Source organism: Pleurodeles waltl, chromosome 4_2 (genome assembly GCF_031143425.1).
Source record: "Pleurodeles waltl isolate 20211129_DDA chromosome 4_2, aPleWal1.hap1.20221129, whole genome shotgun sequence".
In the NCBI taxonomy this organism is placed as follows: Eukaryota; Metazoa; Chordata; class Amphibia; order Caudata; family Salamandridae; genus Pleurodeles; species Pleurodeles waltl.
Genome location: NC_090443.1, coordinates 530,067,703 through 530,090,377, shown reverse-complemented (window position 1 = coordinate 530,090,377; position 22,675 = coordinate 530,067,703). Strand labels below are relative to the sequence as shown.

At 45.3% G+C, this 22,675-nt stretch overlaps 1 protein-coding gene across 1 annotated transcript in view; it reads right to left on the bottom strand.

Annotated features, from left to right (window-relative positions):
* The window catches only part of SHCBP1L (SHC binding and spindle associated 1 like), a 1,202,144-nt gene that overhangs the window by 1,020,805 nt on the left and 158,664 nt on the right, over positions 1-22,675 (bottom strand). The window contains exon 2 of the mRNA XM_069233348.1: positions 10,431-10,580. Coding sequence (XP_069089449.1) covers positions 10,431-10,580 — 150 coding nt within the window. The remainder of the gene's footprint in view (positions 1-10,430; positions 10,581-22,675) is intronic.

Sequence of the window (22,675 nt, the reverse complement as noted above, 5' to 3'; positions counted from 1 at the left end):
AGCACTGAGAAATTCTAGAATCTGAACTGGAGTCAATACTGGCTTCGCATAGTTGACATAAAGACCTAGACAGTGAAGAATGGATATAGCAGTGTTGAAATCCCATTAAGACTGTTCAGGCAAATGAGCTTTCCTTAACCAGTCTTTTCTAGGTATGGATATATTCAAATCCTTTGTCTCCTTAAGGGTAAGGTCACTACTGCCTTATAATGTAAAAATCTCCTTAGTGCAAACTTTAATCTGAAATGAAGTACTCAAAACTGATAATTAACCTTTCCCACTGTGAATCTTAAGAATTGCTAGTGTTTTTGGATTCTTGAGATACGAAAATAGGCCTCTTGCACATCTATTGTACACAACCAATCTCCTTTCATGAGTTGAGGATAAGTATAGTGCAAGGCCAATATCCTAATGTTTTGTTTTCTGATGTACTTGTTAGTCTGTTTCAAATCAAGTTAGGGCGAAATTCCAGTTTTTGACCATTCTTGGAAACCAAACAAACACCTTTAAAATATATATTTTCCTCAACGAACAGGTTCTGCTGGTTCTTGGCACACGTTTTGGAGGAATGATCCGTAAAGGTGATTTGAATTGAATCGCATATCTTTTTTGATAAATTGAAAGACCCACTTGCCTTTCGAAATTCTTTTCCACTGTTCCAGATGCTTTGATACACTCTCTTGAATAGGTAACAGGCGATAGGAAATTAGGTTTCTCATTATTTTAATTGTTATGTAGATTTCCCAGATGAAAAGGAGCACTGATGTTGCTTTGATATCCACTACCTTCACTGCCTCTGCCTCTTTCCTCATTCTCTCAATCTCATCATCTGTGTGGGGGGCAAACAAAACGGATCCAGGGGTTTCAGTGATCTCAGCCTGAAGCATAATACTCTCTGCTGAGAAATACCATGAGAAAAGTGCAAACCAGATAAATCTTTATCAGCTACAGCTGCACTTGTTACCTGGTTGCTCACCAACTAACCTTTCTGAAGGACTTCTAGGAAATCTTGTCTACACTCTCTTTGTATGTGTTCCACAAATACAGACAGTGACTCCCAAAGTGAACTGTAAATCTGCTCAATAAAGCAGTGTCACTAGCAGTTTTCAGAGCAATTGTTGATGTGGCACAAACTTTGAATCCTGCTGCATCTATACTTACTCTCATGGTCTGAAAGAGTTGAAGATTCTGGAGCTGATGGATTTTTTGGCACTGCTGACATAATAACGGTTAGGTTTTGGCTCTTGACAAAAGTAAGGAGGATCCTGCTCTGATGCTTTGAATTTCTTTTGCAACCTAAGTGTTACCATTTTTAAAGTAGCAGAAGAAGAAGAAGAATTTTTTTCTCTATTGATTTTGCAAAACCTGATAAATCAGTAAAGTTGGCGTGGGAGGTGCTCAAGGCTGAAGGGTTTCCACTGTTACAAAAACCACTGATTGTAGTATTTATAGCTGAATATTAACTGTGTCTGCACCCATTATTAATACATCTTGAAATGTACTAATATCATCCAATGGCGATGTGCGCATAGGAGAAGTTGCAGGTGACAGAGTGAATGTTGAATAAAAATCCGAAACAGAATTTACCAATGAAGATTGAGATCTAAACCTTGATTTTCTCCCTTTTCGCCTTTCGAGTGTTACTGCAGCAAGTGTTGTTGGGTCATGAATGAGGATTTACTAACGTATTGGTAGTAACATCTTCCTCATCTGAGACATAAATGTACTCCTTTGAACAAACTGTTGGTTTGAAGGAAGATATAGAGGTTTTTAAGGGATTCTGAATAGGATGGACAGCAATCACTGTCCATGGCATTTTTGCCTGAAGAGATGAGATTTGAGTTGAAAAAGAGACACCCTCTGTTGATGATTTTGAAAAGGGGAGAGTGCCTCGAAGTCAGCTTCATTAATAGTGGGTACATGTCATTGATGGTTGCTTCAGTGGCAACAGTTGAAGTCTCAACGCCAATAATGAAAATTTCAACAACTGATATTCTCATCAGCGATCTGGTCAGCAAGAGTAAGACCGTTGAAGACCTCGCCATCAATGATTTCAGCATTGGCTGGATATTCTATACCGTCGACAGAGCATTAACCTTTTCGATGGCAAGCATGTAGGGGCAGAACTGTGCCTCGATGTTGATCGATGCTCCTGTGACGTCCGAGAGTGTGAGAAATGATAATAATGATGTTTAGTTTTTTGTTTTTTTTTAGGGTTAAGCACAAAGTGTTCTGTCCCTGTTGTAATCTCTCTAAGGGCTTGTAACCACGCCCATGTCAAGCTCATCAGTTTGTTTGGGCTTGCCTTTTAAAATGAGCTTGATTTACGTAGCGAAAGTCAAGCATACGTCATGACTTTTCCAGTGTTTAGCCCGCCTCAAGCGCACCGGCCAACTACTGAAAACATACAAGGCACCATTGTTTGCGTATGGTTTCTGCACTACTTTTTCTCTTTATTTCGTAGGCAGAACAATCTCACTGGGCAGTAGTAGAGCGCTTTGCAGGACATTGACTCTGTTACATGGATAATTGCACTTTTGCCAGTTAAACAGTGTACAATGATAATTGCACTTTTGCCGATACGTTTCACTGTGAGCGAACTTCTGTTTCCTTTTGTGTCTCTGCTTAGCGCTCATGGCGGCCGTTGGCTTGCTTATGTGAAGCCGTTTTACTTTTCAGTTTATGTGGCAAGAAAAGTCCAGTTAGGAGTTTACAAAGCTAATAGCTCTAACTCGAGCAAACGTGAGACCCATTGCATTGCAAATGCTTGTTCTTAAGATCTAACCTTCCTGGGATCTTTCCTTGGTGAAGGCATAGGTTCAGTAGAGGACTTACCCTGACTGACATACCATCTTTGTCTCCTTCTCTCTTACTCTGCTTGCCCCATCAAATGGATACCTTCCTTGTCCTTCAAGATTCTCTTAAGACCTTTTCTGACATAGCCCACAGGCCTTCAAAGGAAGGTGTAGGTAAAAGACACACTACACAAAGTGTGTGGATCAGTGGCAGCCTTCTTCCTCCCAGAGGTCATTTATAAAAAAGTGAAGGCAATGATAGAATAAATGACCTCACCATGTTGAAAAAAGCAGGTGATCTTGATGAGCAGCTGTGGCAGACATCGGATGAAGTAGTAATAAATGTTTGGTAAGGAAAATATTTTCAAGAATTTGGATGAAAATCTTCCAGAAGCCATCTAGGACCCAGTCAGCATAGGCTGGAAAAATAACTGCTAGTGTACTGCACATTGGGACAGACAAAATGCTGATCTCTTAAAGGAGCAGTATCCTCCTTTTCACCAAATTTTAACATAGCAGATGTTCTTTCTTGTAGCTTTTTCCTTTTCAGAGAAGCCTGCAATGCAGAAGGAATGGTTTCTTACCTGTAACTCCAGTTCTCTCGTAGGGGTATTTCCATGATAGTCATAAGCACTGAATAGTTCAGCGCGCCTGTGGGGACCCCGGAGCACTGTTCTGTAATGTATTCTTAAGTGTAGATGTAAGCCTTTCTTGAAAAAAGGCCTGTTAAACCACTTAAGAATATCACTGTGCAGCCTAGGTGAAAAGCTACACAGGCCAAATTGTTTATTCTTGAGGTTGGAAAGAAAGACAGCTGTAGTATAGATACACCTTTAAACACATATTTATTCTAGAAATGTAATAAAAAATAAAAAATATATATATATTCTCAAACTTTATTTACACTTCCAAATGAGAATAAAACAATGCAGGCCATAGGCTGCTATTATACAGGATGTAAATAGAGCTGTGCCTTTAAGAAAGGAAAGTCTTCCTGTATCCCATCATGCACAGCAAAAGGCAGTTGCCTCAGTTCTTTTTTGTACGCTTGTAGCATGACATGAAGAAACATGAACATTCTTTGTATTAAGAACATCAGCATTGCAAATTTTCTTATGTCAACTCCACCGGGGAGGAAGGAAAGGGTTGTTTATGACTATCATGGAAATACCCCTACGAGAGAACTGGAGTTACAGGTAAGAAACCATTCCTTCTCTCGTAGGGGATTTCCATGTATAGTCATAAGCACTGAATAGATTAGCAAGCCCATCCCCATAACCGCGGTGGAGTAGACAGAGCAATACTGAAACCATAAATTATGCAAATAAATTCTTGAGAGAGGCCTGTCCGACCTGCGCATCTACCCTAGCATCTGAATCAAGGCAGTAATGCTTAGTAGAGGTATGGACAGATTTCCAGGTAGCCGCTTTGCATATTTCTGTCAAAGGAATATTTCTCATCAAGGCAGCAGTCGCTGCCTTCCCTCTAGTGGAATGGGCTTTTGGCCTGCCATCAAGAGACTTATTTGCTAACTGATAACAAAATATGATACATGAGACAATCCACCTGGATAAGGATTGTTTGGAAGTGGCTAAACCTGTTCTAACTGGGCCATAGTTAACAAACAGCTGCTGTGATTTGCGCAAGCATTTTGTTCTGTCCAAGTAAAATTTTAAAACCCTCTTTACGTCGAGAGAATGAAGGGTTCTCTCAGTAGGGGTAGAAGGATTCTGGAAGAATGTTGGTAATGAAATGGTTTGGTCTGAAACGACTTTAGGTAAAAATTTTGGATGTGTCCTCATAACTACTTTCGAAGAATGAAACACCGTATAGGTTCTTGAGCGCAAAGGGCCTGGATCTCACTGACCCTACGAGCTGATGTGATTGCGACCAGAAAAGCAGTTTTCCACGTAAGATGTTGGAGTGATGCTTTATGTATTGGTTCAAAAGGATGTAGCATCAGACGCGAAAGGACAATTTTCAGTTCCCATGGAGGAGATGGCGTTCTAATGGGAGGAAAGACCTTCTTCAAACCCTCCAGGAAGTCTTCTATGATTGGAATCCTAAAGAAAGAGGATTGGGAAGGGCTCTTTCTATATGCCGTTAGAGCCACCAGGTTTCCTTTTATTGATGACAATTGCAATCCAGACTTCGCCAAACTTAATAAGTATGGCAGAATAGTCTCCTCTCCGCAGGATATTGGGTCGACATTATTGTCCAAGCTCCACACGCAGAACCTTTTCCATTTGCAGGCATAAGCTGTTCTTGTGGAGGGGCGCTTTGCCTCCCTTAGAATCTCCATGCAGTCCTGAGGTAGGTTCAGGTGACCATATTGTACTAACTCAGGAGCCATGCTGCCAAATTCAACGATGAGAGGTTGGGATGAGTTATCTGGCCTTGGAACTTCGTGAGAAGGTCTGGGCGACAAGGCAGCCTGATGTGTGGTTTGAGTGACCGGTGAAGGAGGTCTGGAAACCACCACTGGCGTGGCCATTCTGGGGCAATGAGAATCATCTTGGAGTGGGCATTGGACAGCTTCAGGAGGACTGCCGGTACCAGGGAAGCAGTGGAAAGGCGTAAAGAAATGCTCCTGACCAGTTTATCCACAGGGCATTCCCCAGCGTTCCTGGATGGTAGTATCTGGAGGCGAAGTTTTGGAATTTTTTGTTTTCTGGGGTTGCGAAGAGGTCTATAAAGGGGGTACCCCACATGGCAAAAATGGAACGGACGTCGTCGTCGTGCAAAACCCATTCATGGTTTTCGTCTATTGCGCGGCTGAGGGCATCCGCTTGAACATTCTGTATGCCCGGAAGGTGAGTTGCCACTAGCGAGAGGTTCCTGGCTAGAAGCCAGTGCCAGATTTTTTAGCCTCTGTCGACAGAGTCTTGGATCTGGTGCCTCCTTGTTTGTTTAAATAATACATGGTGGCCACGTTGTCCGTTTGGAGAAGCAGAGTTTTCGTCTTCAGTGATGGGAGGAAGGCCTTGAGCGCAAGATGGACTGCGCGAAGCTCCAAAAGGTTGATGTGATACAGTCGCTCTCTCTGTGGCCACGTGCCTTGGGCTCGAAGGTGATCCATATGCGCTCCCCATCCGAGCAGCGATGCGTCTGTGACAATGGTTTGAGTTGGCGGCTGTTGTTGGAATGGAATCCCCTGTAGAAGATTGTTCGGCGAACACCACCACTTGAGGGATTGTATGGCGTGGGGAGAAAGAAGGACGCTGTTCTCCCAATCTTCCACTAGTTGACACCATTGATCCTCCAGACATTCCTGTAAGGGTCTCATATGGAGGCGAGCATTGGGAATGAGGTAGATGCAAGACGCCATCGAACCCAGGAGAGAGGATATCGCTCGTGCAGTGGTCTGAGGTGTTTTCTCGAGCTGCTGGCACTTTTGGAGGATTGATAATCGTCGTTCCTCCGAAGGAAACACCTTTCCTTGTTTGGTATCTATGATGGCACCTAAGTAATGCAGCCTCTGAACAGGTGTTGCTGTGGATTTGGAGAGATTGACTTGAAGGCCTAGACTTTGGAGAAGCTGGTAAGTCCAGTTGAAATGCTGTTGAGCCTCTAGATACGTGGAAGCTTTTATGAGCCAATCGTCTAGATAGGGGTAGACGAATATTCGATGTTTCCTCAAATGGGCTGCCACCACCGCCATGCATTTGGAAAAAGTTCTCGGTGCTGATTTGAGGCCAAAAGGTAGTACCGTAAATTGGTCATGACTTTTTCCGACGACGAACCTTAGAAACTTTCGATGTTTCTCGATCACCGGAATGTGAAAGTAAGCGTTGCGGAGATCTATCGCGCAGAGCCAGTCGCCCTGACGAAGTTGGGGGTAAATTTGGTGCAAGAATAGCATCCTGAATTTTTCTCTGCAAATCCATTTGTTTGCTACCCTTAGGTCTAGAATGGGACGAAACTCTTGTTTGTCTTTCTTTGGTCCCAAGAAATACCTTGAGTAGATTCCTTTTCCGTGCTGATTGATCGGGACAGGTTCCATTGCTCTCTTTTGTAATAGGGTTGTTACTTCTAATTGAAGAGCGTCGAGGTGGTGACTCATTGGTTTGGGTGGAATAGACGGCGGAGGGCTGATGAACTGGGAGAGTAGCCATTCCGCACAATATTCAACACCCAGGCGTCTGATGTAATGCGTTGCCACTCGTCCAGATGATGTGAGATACTTCCCCCTACCGGAGTGGGTAACGGAGGAGGGGGAAGCGAGGATTCAGGGCTTAGACGCCGGTGCCTGACAAGCTGTCTGGGTTTGCGGTGTAGAGTGACCCCTTGTCGGCTTTCGTTGGGTCGAGAAGGTTCTTTGATGCTGTTGCTGGGGTCTTGAAGACATCCACTGTGGTGTTTGATATCTCTGAGTAAAGTGCCTTCGGTGGTAGGGACGGAATGTTTTCCGTTGCTCTCTCAGTCTCTCGATACCCACCGCTTTCAGAGTGTCTGGTTCAGTTTTCATTCTCGACAGCTCGTCGTCAGCATGAGAGCCAAACAAAGTGGAACCTGAAAAGGGCAAATTTTGAATTCTCTGTTGCGCCTCTGGTTTAAGTGACGTCAGGCGTAGCCAAGCGTGTCTTCTCAAGGACACTCCATGAGCATAATTATGGGCGGATAGCACCGCTGATCACCTGATTGGAGACCATGGCACCTTCACTCACAATCTCCAAAAAATCTTCTCTTTTCTCTTTAGGGAGATGTTCCGCGAATTGCGAATTGCAGCACAGAGTCCCAAAGGGCACGATCATACCTGCCTAACAGTGCCATAGCACTGGCTGCTTTCATTGTGATGGTTGAGGTAGAGCATACTTTGCGGCCTGCGGCTCAATCTTTCTACTCTCCTTGTCCGGTGGTGAGGAGGAAGACGGAGATGTAGAATGCAACTTTTTTGCAGCCACTATGACCACTGAGTCAGGCACCGGATCCGACCTTTGGAATAGAGGGTCCTGCTCCGGAGGACGATACATCTTTATAAGCCTGGAAGGAGCAGTTTTAGCTGTGGACGGTGGTTAAAAATATGTACACTGCCGGTTCAAGAAGCCCTGAGACCAGCGGTAGTAATGGTCTTGAAGATGCACGCTGGTGTAAAGTCTCGAAAATAACAGAGGTTGTTGGAGCGGGTACTGCCAGCGGGATGTTTAATTTGGTAGCACTGCGAACTAGGACCTCTTGGAAGGTGTTAACGTCGTCTATGGGAGAAACTCTCGGAGACGGTGAATCAGATAGGGTCGGAGAGTAATCCCTTGTGGATGAGGAAGAATGTCTATGGTGGGAACGAGGAGATCTTTGAACCGATTCACGTCGACGATGGTGTCGAGAGGAAGAAGAGCGTCTCGAAGAGTGTCAGGAATATCTTGTGGATTCCGCTGGAGTCACTGGAGCGGACTCTGAAGGAGGAGCCGGCGGAGGAGCTGTAGGTGCCAGAGGTGTCTGTGGTAGGGGTGATGGCTGAGGTGAAGGTGGTAGAAGAATGAGAGAAGCCGAGGATTCTGAGGTGGTATAAACCCTCCTCGGCCTCTTTGATTGCCTCCTCAACGTTGACACACTTCTCGACATCGAAGTACGATGACGACGAGTACCTCTCGGCATTGACTCCTCTCGTCGTTGAGAGCCTCTCGACGGTGATCTCCCTCGACGTCGATGGGATGACGGCGAACGTCTTCGACGACGAGTACTGTCCACCGACGTCGATCGTCCCCGTCGCGTCGACAGCGACCTGGACCAAGACCTTCTTGACGGGGAGGGTCTACGCCATCTCGACGGCGATACGGCTGTCGACGTCGAGCGATGTCTCTTTCTCGGCGGTGAGCCGGTCCTCGACGGCGAGCATGTTGGTGCCGTTCCTGGTCTCGACGTCGATGCTCTCGACGTCGTCGGAGACCTATGACATTTGTGAGCAGGTCTGGCAGCTGCTCCAGAGGACACAGTGAGAGCCCTGGTAGAAGACTGACCTTCTCCTCGCTCTGTGGCAGATTGCCCTCTTCTCCTGTCCTCTCTTGCCTGAAGCCGAATTTTCTCCCTGTCGCGAAGAGTTCTTCTGGAGAAAGTTTTGCAAATGTCACAGGCATCAGGCTTGTGACTTGATGGTAGGCAAATAATGCAGACCTGGTGTGGGTCTGTTTTGGCCTTTTTCCTGCCACAGCTAGGGCACTTGTCAAAAAGAGAAGGCATTCTAAAGACAGAAAAAACTTTAAATTTCTGTCAGAATTTGACAGGAAATGCTAGAAAATGTTCACTCTAGAGGAAAAACGTCGAGTGAAATTGAAATTCAAAGGATTTTAATTGAATTTTCTGTCAAAAAAGGCTTTGTAAGGTAGAGCTCAATGCTTCAGGGTCCTGTCAGAAGGAGGCGGATGCTGTGCATGATGGGATACAGGAAGACTTTCCTTTCTTAAAGGCACAGCTCTATTTACATCCTGTATAATGGCAGCCTATGGACTACACTGCCCTGCATTGTTTTATTCTCATTTGGAGGTGTAAATAAAGTTTGAGAATATATATATATATATTGTTTTTAATTACATTTCTAGAATAAATATGCGTTTAAAGGTGTATCTATACTACAGCTGTCTTTCTTTCCAACCTCAAGAATAAACAATTTGGCCTGTGTAGCTTTTCACCTAGGCTGCACAGTGATATTCTTAAGTGGATTAACAGGCCTTTTTTCAAGAAAGGCTTAAATCTACACTTAAGAATACATTACAGAACAGTGCTCCGGTGTCCCCGGAGGCGCGCTGAACTATTCAGTGCTTATGACTATACATGGAAATCCCCTACGAGAGAACTGAGGGTTCCTGGTCTCATGTCAGGCAAGCAAGTGAATCTAAAAATGCTGGTGAACTGAGGGCTGCAAACGCCAGCACCAATAACATGAAGGGGTTTAAAAATGTTTCCAAAGTACGTTAATGTACATTGAGCAATTGCAAATGTTTATGCTCTTACAGGTGGATGCGTTTCACAGTTTGCAAACATTAAAACATATTGGCCAATCAGATTATCCTTTTTAGAATTCTGCCAATGATCACAATCATCTAGCAAAGATATAAAGTTAACATACGCAAAAGAGATAAACAAAATTGTGCCAAACAAGTGAAAAATATCAAAAGAAGACAAGCGCTACGTGTGGCTAAATTTGGTGCACTTTGACTCAATAGTCATGATTTTGTTTTATTAGAGAAAAATCTGTATCTGGTTTTAAATAAAATGGCACTTTTAGGATCCCCCAGCCTCTTCTTCACCACTCTCCTACAGTTAGGGGAAAAACAACGAGAATCGTGTTTGCCACTTTTGAGAAGTTTCTGGTTCAACTATGCACTGGTAATAGGATTGTTTAACTTCACCGTAATACCTGTTTAGGCATTTGATATGCTATCATAATTTTGCTGCCATTCCTTTCCACTTTCTTTTTCTTAGTTGCAGGTTATTGTGGCCGATTGGCCAAGCGCACTTTACTTGGCTTTATTTCGCTACTTTAAATTGATTTGTCATTAACATTTATACTACCAGCAGCAAGAAATCATGTTTGCGCTCATACTAATGATTTTCCGTTAAATAAATAGCAACACTGAACTATCTATATGGCAAACAGAATGGTTTTCAACACAGGCAAATAAAACACTAATTAAGTACCTCAACTAAAATTCCAACATAAGGTATGGACGCTTCTTCATATTTGACAAAGAAGAGTTCAGGATTAGTTTTCCAAACTCCAAGCCACATACTTCTCTCCTTTAATTTCTCAGAAAGGAATTTACTCATAGCCTCATCAGCTTCGTCTGCCTGATAAGAGAGGAAAGCATAAAAAAATTAACCAAAAGACAATGTAAAACAGTATAGATGACGGATAAGTCACCAAGTGAGATATTACCAGTAACATTAACTACCAGAAGAGAGATGTTACTTACCTGCAACTACAGTTCTCCACTGCTGGTTTTTATCAGATCCACATAACTGAATCATACTGTCAGGGTGGGGCTCAAAGCCTGACAAAGGCAGTTGATTTAGGCATGTCGATCTATATAAGGTGCTTTGTTGGGGAATGTGGTGTGTCAGGGCACGTTGCACACCTCTTGCAAATGGAACATATACTAGAGGCTTTCCCATTAAAAAGTCTTTCGAAGCATTTTGCCACTTTAAGGTGTGACAGAAACTAGTAGTTTAAAAAATGTGATGCACATTCTTTGTGCAATAGCTCAGAATTATATCAGTAGAGTAGATCTAATATTGCAGATATAGAAGAGATGGTGAACGGGCAGTGGCTGGTATTGACGAGATGAAGGTATCAAACTACTTTTGCTTAAGGAAAAGTAGCTCTCCATGGCATTTTCACTACTTTAATAAGGAAAGGTTACATACCTGTAGTCCAGGTTCTGCATCGCAGGATTCTTAATTGAAGTCATATATGCTTGACTAATTCTACGCCGTTTTTGCATACCCCTGAACAACCATTATATAGCTGAATCTCACGCAGACAGCATGAAAACACTGTTTGAATCTGAAAATGTCTGAATATGTCTTTTGAATAGTGCATTTTTTCTGGATGTTCAACAGCTCTAAACCTGCCAAATGCATGCATAATACCATATAGCAGCATCTTTTAATGAAAATCCTAGGATAAATAAGTGTTTTACTCTGTGAATATGCTACTTGGTGGCTTTCATTCATCAGACTGAAAAAAGGAGCCTATCCCTTTAAGAACCTGGGAAGCACCTCTATCCAGAATGCCTTGTACTGGCAGTTGTCTCTCTCACTCAGTTCTTTTTTAACAAGGAAAAGTGTATAGGAGGTATGTGTTATTTTTATGCCTCAACAAGAGAAAATATTGCAGCAGACGGGAATGTGGGTGGGTCGTTAATGACCAATGAAGATTTCTATGATGCTGAAACATGACTACAGGTATGTAACCTTTTTTTCTGCATAGTTGGATCTTCACTGATAGTCATAAACACTTGGCTAGAGTAGCAAGCTTAAAAGATACATTTTAAAGTGGTTTCTGACAAAAAAATATATGAATGTACACATTTTTAAAAAGATTTCTAAGAGTCTCCTGTCCCGCCCTAGCTTCAGCTAGGGTATCAGTGTCTAAACAATAGTGTTTAGTGATGTGTGAATTGACCTCCATTTGGCTGCTTTACAAAAGTGTGAAATAGGGACATTTCTAATCCATGCAGTAATGTCAGCTTTCCCTCTTGTGGAATAAACTTTAGGCCTGCTTGGTAAAGGTTTGCTTGCAAGTTGGTAACAAAGTGAAATACAAGTTATTATCCATCTAACAATGGATTGCTTTGACTGATAGTCATTGTCTAATGTGACCGTAATTGACAAAAAGTTGATTTGTCTTTCCAATGTCTTGTGTTTTGTCTAAGTAAAAGTGTAAAACTCTTTTAATGTCAAGAAAATGTAGAGACCTTTCCACAGATGTTTAAGGATTAGGAAAAAAGTAGGTAATGTGATAGTTTGATTCATGTGGAAGTTGAATACTACTTTAGGTAAGAAAGAAGGATGTGTTTGTAAAACAACTCTTTCAGCATGAAATATTGTGAAAGGTTCTATTAAGGAAAGAATCTGAATTTCACCAATTCTCCGTGCTCAGGTGATTGGATTTTACAAGACAGTTTTCCATGAAATATGCTGCACTGTGGCCCTAAAAAATGGTTCAAAAGAAGAACTCATTAGTCTAGTGAGAACCACATTTAGGTCCCATGATGGAGATAAGTTTCTGATAGGTGAAAAACTCTAAAGACTTCCCAGAAGAGTTCTGGAACCACCGGAAGTTTAAAAAATGAATGAAGATGGGAAGATTTTCTGTAAGACATTATGGTTGCTAAGTGAGCAGCTAAGTGAACTTTTATACAAGAGAACTGAAGTCTGGATTTTGGTAAATGTACCAAATATGGGAGAAGTACGCAATAGGGCTGAAACTGATAGATTGACACCATATGCAGAATCCTTTCCATTTTAATTCACAGCATGTTATTGTTGGTGTTTTTTTTGCTTCCTTTAAAATGCCCAATATTCTTGGGGACGACTTAAATGTCCATATTGTCTGACTTTGAGAGACATGCAGCCAAACTCAAGGATTGATGGTTAGGGTGATGAATTTGTCCCTGTAGTCTGGTTAGTAGGTCTGGCCTGCAAGGCCACTTGATGTGTAGAGGGTCTAGATAGGACCAATATGTCAGCCAGTCTGGGGCTATTAAAATCACTTTAGGTTCTGGAATTGCAAAGTTTGATAATCAATGTTGGAATCAGTGGGATTGGTGGAGCACATGGTGCTCTGGGAGTAGAGTCTTGGCATTTTTTTAACCTTTGTGGTGAATAACCCTAATGTTTTGAGTCCCCATTTTTGAGATACAGCTGAAAGAACTACATAATTGAAGACCCATTCATGATTTTCCTTGTAGTGCCTGCCGAGAAAATCTGCAGCATGGGTAGTTAATTGGAGATAATATTCCCAATTGTCTTCTTTTTGACCATTGATCCTCTGATCTTCAGAAGCTTTTAAGTGAATCAGAATTCTCTTTTTACTTTTGCATGAGTACTGGCTTTTATGGGCCAGTAGTCTGAATACGGGTAGACAAAAATCTTGTGTCTTCTGAAATAAGCTGCGTGTACTGAGATGCATTTTGAAAACGTCATAGGAGTGGATTTTAGTCCGAATGGTAGAATAGTGCATTGGTGGTAGGCATTTGCTACCGGAAATCTCCAATATTTTCTGTGCTGGGTTTCAACACAACCAATCATTTTGAGGGAAGATCTGATTAAGGGCCAGCATCCTGAAATTTTCTTTCAAATAAATCTGTGGAGAAGAGGCAGGTCTAAAATTAGGTGCTATTTTATGGGTTGAATTTGTCTCTGCCAGCAAACAACGAGTATACCACTATATTTTCTTGATAAGATGGAACCATTTGTATGCATTTTTGGCTAACAAACACTGGGTTTTCTTCTGTAGGATGTGATGACATTTCAATGTAGGTTTCAGAGGTTTCAGAGGAAAACTAGGCGGTAATGTTTTGAAACATATGTAGTTTCCCTTTTGTATGATTTTTTTTTTACCCATTTACTGGATACGTAAATCTCCAATCTTTCAGGTGTTTCTTTACCGCTCCCCCTACAGTGATGGGTAACTCGAAGGGAAGTGTGTAGACACCATTGTTTGCTTTCTGAGGAATGTCTTCCTCCTGAGTTCTAAATCTTTTGAGGTTTTTTTTTATATCTGTGTAGCTATTGCTGTCTTTAATTTAATAAAACTCCTTTGGCCTATGTTGCCTATAAAACATTTTTTTGCTTTTTTAGCCCAGCTACCTTATGTCTCTCAGCTTGATTTTTCATTTGAAGCATTTCCTCTTCTGTATTTTGGCAAAATAGGGAAGTACCTGAAAAGGGGGAAAAGGGAAGAAGGGATCTGTCATGCAGATCCTTCACCTGACGGCGAACAAGTCAGTATTGATGGTTTTACCTTCGGCGACGATCTTGATGAAGTCCTATGATGACAATGGGAATGATTACCTTGATGTTCCCCTGTGATGTTTTTCAGAGGTTGGATCGAAAAAACAGACTGGTTCAGAGAGAGTTTATTCTAACCTCTGCATTTTCTTTCTCTCTTCTTTAGAACTTGTTTCTTCCATCATGCCCCTAAGGGGTATGCCATCTCTGTCTTTTAATCTCGTCTTGGAGGTGTCAGACTCACTAACAGAGTTGGTGGATGGTACACATACCACACAGACCTTATGGGCATCTGTAACAGCTTTCATTCTCCCACATGAAGGGTATTTGGAGAATAGTGATGGCATTCTAACTAAAATCCAGTCAAAAAACAAAGATGAAATAGGTTTACTCCACAGAGAATGGTGAAAAAACGCTGAGTGAAATGTCAAGAGTAATGCTCTCTTACAGAAAAAGTGATATTTTGAGGTAAAAAAAAACAGCAGTGTTCCTGGGATCCTTTTCCCACGAGCCAGGAAAAAGAACTGAGAGAGAGAGGCATCTGCCAGTTTAAGGCATTCTGGGTAGAGGTACTTCCCTGATAGGATCCTTTCTTTTCTGTCTCTGTTAAATGAAAGTCAACAAGCTGCATTTTTACATTCAAGCTCACCGAGTAAAATAGTTATTTTTCCAAGGTTTTCTATTAAACGTTGCTGCAATATGGTATCATGAATGCACTTGGCAGGTGTACAACATCCAGAAATATTAAAACCTTTTTGGGCTTCCATTTAATAATTTAATAAACATATTCAGACGTTTTCAGATTCAGAGACATTGTTCTCATACTGTCTCCATGAGATTCAGCTTCATAATGGTGTTCTGGGGCTGTGAAAACGACAGGGAACTATTCAAGCACTTATTGCTGTCAATGACGGTCCTACGATGCACAAACAAATAAGTTCTACATCTGCGTACAGGATATTTGAAAGGTAAACAATATTATTTATTTATACATATGTTCTTGAAAGGTAACAATGTACCTATTTTTGACCCTTTCACTGCTAGTCCCCTGCCCCCCAGAATAACCCCTACCCCTGTGCAAAGCATTTTTTGGGCTACTTGGGGTAGTTTGCACTTAGGCCCTCATAGCTTTTTCTCCCCAAGATCCTGGGGATTCTAAAGGTACCCATGGCTTCTGAACTTCCCTGGAGGGGACAGAAACATTACCCAAAATATATCTAAATTCGTTTTTTTGGGGGAAAAAGTGCTGCACCAGAAATGGTCTGTTTTTTCCCTGCAAAAGGCATCCATAAAGGGGTTGCAGGGCTAAAATCACCATCTTCCCAGCTTTCAGGAACGGGCAGACTTGAATTAGAAAAACACATTTTTAAACACAGTTTTGGCACTTTACTGGGACATAGCTAATTTTTCCTATTTTTGTGCTTTCAACCTCCTTCCAGTAAGTGGTAGAAATGGGTGAGAAACCAATGGCGGATCCCGGAAAGCAATACATTTCTGAAACATAGACAGAATTCGGAATTCAGCAAAGGGTAATTTGTGTAGATCCTTCAAGCTTTTCCAAAGCAGAGTAACAGTTGAAATAAAAAAAATATTGAAACTGAATTGAAAAAAAGAAAATAAGTAACTTACCTGTAACTGTAGTTCTCTAGTACTGGAATCTTTCATAGATTCACATGCTTGAATCATTCCCCATCGTCGAGATGGGAGTCCCGGTACAATTTTCACAAGTAATGTTAAAACATATTGAAGAGAAAAAGGCCCTAGGCCTCTTCAATTTCATAGTCTATCAGAGTCATTTTGTGAAAAGGACCAAACCTGATCCTCCACCAATCAGGCGACAGCACCCTTCAGAACCTCCTGAGAGAAGCTCTAGCACCTCAGATTTTCCAAGCACAAGTGCTTATATTATGTTGAATATATGTATAAATAGAAAGAAAGAGGTGAAGTGAGCTTCTCCGGGGAGGCGGGTGGGTCGCATGTGAATCTATGAAAGATTCCAATACTGGAGAACTACAGTTACAGGTAAGTAACTTATTTTCTTACTCCAGTATTGGAACTTTCATAGATTCACATGCTTGAATCAGAGTAGAAAGCAATAACTATGCACATTGTAAAAAGACAACATCTTTAATAAACAAAATATCTTAAACCACAAAACCTTCTTATCATCATGCATAAATTGATGAAGTGTATAAGTGTACTGACATATGTCTCCCTCTCTCTCTCTCTCTATATATATATATATATATATATATATATATATATAAATATATATATAGATATACATAAATATAACTATCTACTTATCTCTAATATATATAGAGATATACCTGTGAAGATACATGATGAAATTTGAAGAACAAAACAGTAATAGAAATCATCATAAGACACTACTGTAACATGATCAATGTCTGAAAACCCGCTTACTTATGGGATTATGATAGCGTTCTCTTATCCTTACATGCATTTCTGTATTTTTTTTTTGTTGTTTTTTTTTAAACAATGTGCATACCTGTTCTAGGATGGAGGGATGTAGGAGAAATGGCTCACCTTCACCTGAAGAGATTCCTGAGAACCGCCTGGCCCACTGCTACCTCTCCCTGCGAGAGGGATTCCAAGCAGTAGTGCTTAGTGAAGGTATGACAGCTCTTCCATGTTGCTGCCCTACATATGTCTTGTAGTGGCACTCCGGCAAACAGTGCTGCTGACGATGAGACTTTTCTCGTCGAGTGAGCATGCACAGATGACTGCAAAGGTTTGCCCGCTGCCTGATGGCAAAAGCGAATAGCAGAGGCGATCCATCTAGAAATACTCTGCTTGGATAGCGGGCACCCCATCCTAGGAGCACTGTACGCCACAAATAGCTGATTAGAGCGCCGAAAAGATTTAGGGGGTCATTCCGACCCTGGCGGTCGGTGTTAAAGCGGCGGTCAAAAAAATGGAATTCTGACCCTGGCGGGAACCGCCAACACAGCCCGCCACTTTAACACTCCGACCGCCACGGCGGGGCAAACAAACAGCGCGGCAGTCACCGCCAACAGACAGGCGGCAGACAATGTACCGCCCACCCTATCACGACCCACCAATCTGCCACCTTTTCCGGGGCGGGAGCCCCGCCGATTAAAACACGGCAGAAACAGATCACGAACGGGAAAACGCTCACCTCTATACACTCCACGAGGAATCTGGACAGAATGGAACCCGAATTAAACATCCTACCAGCGATTGTCTACCTGCTCCTCTACCAGGAGCACGAACGCCGCCGCAGGAGACAACGGTGAGTACTGCACCTACAACACAGGGGAGGGGGGAGGAGAAAAGATTACGGGCACACACATACGCGACACCCCCTCCCCCCCAAAATCCCCACACACCAATGCAGAGCAACAAGTCAGATTTACACCCCCCAAACCCCTCGGAATAATTCAAAGACAAAATAAAATGATCATTAAAATAGAAGTATATTAAAGCATATTTGAACTGAAGTGAAATATTAAATTATTAAAACAAATAAATAACAACATGAAGAATATGAACATAGTCCAAAAGTCCGGCACATATTGGCTACATGCCATTGTCCGTGGGCCAATGTGCATAAACACATGGGCAAAGCCCACACACGAAACCCGATTCCATTGGAGAGAACACTGCTGGGGCATCAGATAATAAAACCAGAGGCACCTCAGGGGGAAGGGAAGGGGGGGCACCTCAGCCACATGAGTCCACGACGCCAGATCCACAAGGGGCCTCCATGCCCACTGTACCATCCTGGGGAGTGCAAAGCCACAGTCTCACAAGTCTCTACAGTGGGTGGATTGCCCACTGTGCCATCCTGGGGAGTGCAAAGCCACAGTCTCACAAGTCTTTTCAGTGGGTGGATTGCCCACTGTACCATCCTGGGGAGTGCAAAGCCACAGTCCATCTGGTGGATTACAGACCCCACTGGTTATGGAGGAGGCATGGTGCCCAGAGTGCTTCGTGAAGCCCTGCCCGACACAGATCCGGCCCTGCCAATGGGCCAGCGGTGCTTGAGATGAAGGCCCCAGCGGAGCGGTGCTTGAGATGAAGGGCCCAGCGTAGCGGTGCTTGACAGGAAGGGCCCAGCGGAGCGGTGCTTGACAGGAAGGGCCCAGCGGAGCGGTGCAGAGACGGCGGGGCCCAGCGGAGTGGTGCTTGAGATGAAGGGCCCAGCGGAGCGGTGCTTGACAGGAAGGGCCCAGCGGAGCGGTGCAGAGACGGCGGGCCCAGCGGAGCGGTGCTTGAGAGGAAGGGCCCAGCGGAGCGGTGCAGAGACGGCGGGGCCCAGCGGAGCGGTGCTTGAGATGAAGGGCCCAGCGGAGCTGTGCTTGAGAGGAAGGGCCCAGCGGAGCGGTGCAGAGACGGCGGGGCCCAGCGGAGCGGTGCTTGAGATGAAGGGCCCAGCGGAGCGGTGCTTGACAGGAAGGGCCCAGCGGAGCGGTGCAGAGACGGCGGGGCCCAGCGGAGCGGTGCTTGACAGGAAGGGCCCAGCGGAGCGGTGCTTGAGATGAAGGGCCCAGCGGAGCGGTGCTTGACAGGAAGGGCCCAGCGGAGCGGTGCTTGAGATGAAGGGCCCAGCGGAGCGGTGCTTGACAGGAAGGGCCCAGCGGAGCGGTGCTTGACAGGAAGGGCCCAGCGGAGCGGTGCTTGAGATGAAGGGCCCAGCGGAGCGGTGCTTGACAGGCCCAGAGGAGCGGTGCTTGACAGGAAGGGCCCAGCGGAGCGGTGCTTGAGAGGAAGGGCCCAGCAGAGCGGTGCAGAGACGGCGGGGCCCAGCGGAGCGGTGCTTGAGATGAAGGGCCCAGCGGAGCGGTGCTTGAGAGAAAGGGCCCAGCGGAGCGGTGCTTTAGATGAAGGGCATGTGGCCTTGGTTCCCCCCAGTGGCAGTGAGCAGGTGTACAGGAACAGAAAAAGTTATCATTCTATGAATGTCCAGGTGGTCTGTTTGGCTGACCAGTACATCTCCCATGTAAATGCCAAGTTCCCTGGGTCAGTGCATGACGCGTACATCATGCGAAATAGCAGCATCCCTTATGTGATGGAACAGCTACAGAGACACCGTGTGTGGCTAATAGGTGACTCTGGTTACCCCAACCTGTCGTGGCTACTTACCCCAGTGAGGAATTCCAGGACAAGGGCAGAGGAACGCTACAATGAGGCCCATGGGCGAACTAGGAGGATTATAGAAAGAACCTTCGGCCTCCTGAAGGCCAGGTTTAGGTGCCTGCATATGACAGGGGGATCCCTAATGTACTCACCAAAGAAGGTGTGCCATATCATCGTGGCCTGCTGTATGCTTCACAACCTGGCTTTGCGACGCCAGGTGCCTTTCCTGCAGGAGGATGGTCCAGATGGTGGTGTTGTAGCAGCTGTGGAGCCTGTGGAGAGTGAAGAGGAGGAGGACGACGGGGACGACACAGACAACTGGGACACAGTGATACAACAGTATTTTCAGTAGCACACAGGTACGAATCAACCACGCCATTTTACATTTACTTAAAGTCTCCTGCCTCTCTACTGTCTGAGTTCCCCCCCAGTTCCTGTTAACTGAGTTGTGACTTTCCCTTCCGTTTTCAGAGCTGTGGGCCCCACTGCGTGACCTCTGCTTTGTTTGCCCATGTACTACAGCTGTGTGACAGTGGTATGTTGTCATCACAATGTAACTGAACATTTTGGCACCGTTATGTCTAATAAATTTGTTCAAATTACAAGCAGACTCCAGATTTTTTTAGTGCAAAAAGTGATTTAATTCAAGTGCTAAATTTATGGAACATGATTGTAAAACGGGGATGGGTGATGGTGGAGTAATGTCCATGGCAGAGTCCAGCTCTCAGTCGCACAGGTGCATTGTCCATATGCCTGTGGAAGGATGGAGCAGGGGCAGTTCAAGGTTGGACAGGGTGACAATGTGGACAGTGGGATGACATCAGGGGGTATCCTTTGCTGGCGGGGGTCTTGCAATCCTACTCTGTCTTCTTGTGAGATCTCAGGTTCCGCTTGCGGGGTGGTTCTTCTTCTGCAGGAGGTGGGGTTCTGGTGGCCCGTCGTTGTGTGGGGGCCTCCTGTCCACTAGCGCCGGCGGAGGTGGTAGGCTGTTCCTGGTCCAGGCTAGTGACAGGGGCCCTTTGTGGTGCCACATGGTCCCGCAATGTGGTGACTATCTGGGTTAGGGCCAGGACGATGGTCCCCATTGCGGAACTAATGTTCCTCAGTTCCTCTCGGAACCCCATGTACTCTTGCTCCTGCATGACCTGGATCTCCTGGAACCTGGCCAGTACTGTAGCCATCGTCTCCTGGGAGCGGTGGTATGCTCCCATGATGGAGGAGAGGGCCTCTTGGAGAGTCGGTTCCCTGGGCCTGTCCCCCCCCTGTCGCACAGCAGCCCTCTCCCAGTTCCCCTGTTTCCCTGGGCCTCTGTCCCCTGGACGGTTTGCCCACTACCACTGCCCACAGGTCCCTGTTGTTGTTGGGGTGGTGGGTCAACCTGGGTGCCCTGTAGTGGTGGACACACCGCTGATTGACGTGTCCTGGAGACAGAGGCATGGGCCCGCTGGGTGGGAGCTGTGCTGGTGTTCCCAGAGGGGGTTAGGTCTGGTGTAGCCTGTGGCTGTCTGTGGGGAACCGACTGTCCCGAGGTCCCCAATGGGCCGGGCTGGTCATCAGGGTCCAGGGAGACAGAGCTGCTGTCATCACTGGGGGCCTCTTCTGGGGGTGGGATGGACATCTCTGGACCCTCCGTGGCGGTGTGGTGGCGTTCGGGTCCTGCAGGGGTATAAGAGTATGGTTATTGCTTCTGTGTGTGGCATTTCGTATAATGGGTGGGTGGCCGTGTCCTCCAGTGCTGGCATTCCCTTGTGGGGGCTTTTGTGACGGTGGCTTGTGGGGGTGATGGGTGTGTGCAGTGGGCATGCTTTGGGGATGGGTGTCCATGCTTTGGGGAGGCATGAAGGGCTGGGTTTTGGGATGGGTGGGTTGTGATGGTGAGCCATTAGCAAGGAGTTGGTGTGATGGGGGTGGGGGTGGGGGTATAATTTGGCATGCAGGTAGGGTGGGGGGAATGAAGTAGTGAAGATTTGCCTTACCAGAGTCCATTTCTCCGCCTACTCCTGCGAGGCCCTCAGGATGCAGGATGTGCAAGACTTCCTCCTCCCATGCTGTGAATTCTGGGGGAGTAGGTGGGGGTCCGCCGCCAGTCTTCTGCACCGCAATGTTGTGCCTTGATACCATGGAACGCACCTTCCCCCGTAGGTCGTTCCACCGCTTCCTGATGTCGTCCCGATTGCGTGGATGCTGTCCACTATTCTGCTCCATAGCTCCATCTTCCTGGCAATGGTGGTGTGCTGCACCTGTGCCCGAAGAGCTGGGGCTCTACACGTACTATTTCCTCCACCATGACCCTGAGTTCTGCGTCAGAGAACCTGGGGTGTCCTTGGGGTGCCATGGGGTGGTGTGGATGAGGTGAGGGGTGGTGTGTGTGTTGTAGAGTGTGGTGAGTGTGGTGGTGTATGGTGTTTTGTGCGTGGAAAGTGTGTGGGTGATGTTGTGATTTGCCTCTGTGTGATGGTCTACTCTATGCTGTGCTCTCTCTCTCCGTCCTTCACTCGCAATTGTGGTCGTAGGGGTTTGTGGGTGATGTGGGTGTGTGTTTTATACTGGATTGGGTGTGTGGGAGTGGTGTGTTTATGTGTCTCAGGTGTGCGTATTTTGAATTATCCAATGTGGATGTGTTTTGTAAAGGTGTGTGTATTTTGAGCGTGGCGGTGTGTACCGCCAATGGAATACCGCGGTTGAAAGACCGCTGCGGGGATTTGTGGGTCGGAATGGCATGGTTGTATTTCTGTTGGCGTGATGGTGGAGGTTTGGTCATCGCCAGTTTCCCGCTGACCTTTGGTGTGGCGGAATATTGTGGATGTCGGGTTTTTGGCGGTTTGCCAGTTGCGGGTCAGAATGACCGTGGCGGTTTACCGCGGCCGCGGCGGTGTTATGGCGGCCTTCTGGCCGGCGGTAAGCGACTTTTACCGCCGAGGTCAGAATGACCCCCTTAGTCCTGTCCAAATAAAATTGAACGCATCTTTTCACATCTAAAGAGTGTAATGCCCTCTCCGCCGGAGTAGATGAAAGAGGGAAAAAAGACTTGAAGACTAAAGGTTCGTTCATGTGAAAGTCTGACGGAACCTTTGGAATAAAATGCGGGTTAGTGCGCATTAATAGTCTATCTTGTTTAAGCTGCAGGAAAGGCTCTTGGATGGACAGCGCTTGCACCTCACTGACCCGCCAGCTGATGTAAGAGCTATCAATAAGGCAACCTTCCACGACAAGTATTTGAGGGAAGCACGGTGGATCGGTTCAAATGGATGCTTCATCAGTTGTGCCAAAACAATATTCAAATTCCACGAAGGAGGTGGCGGTCT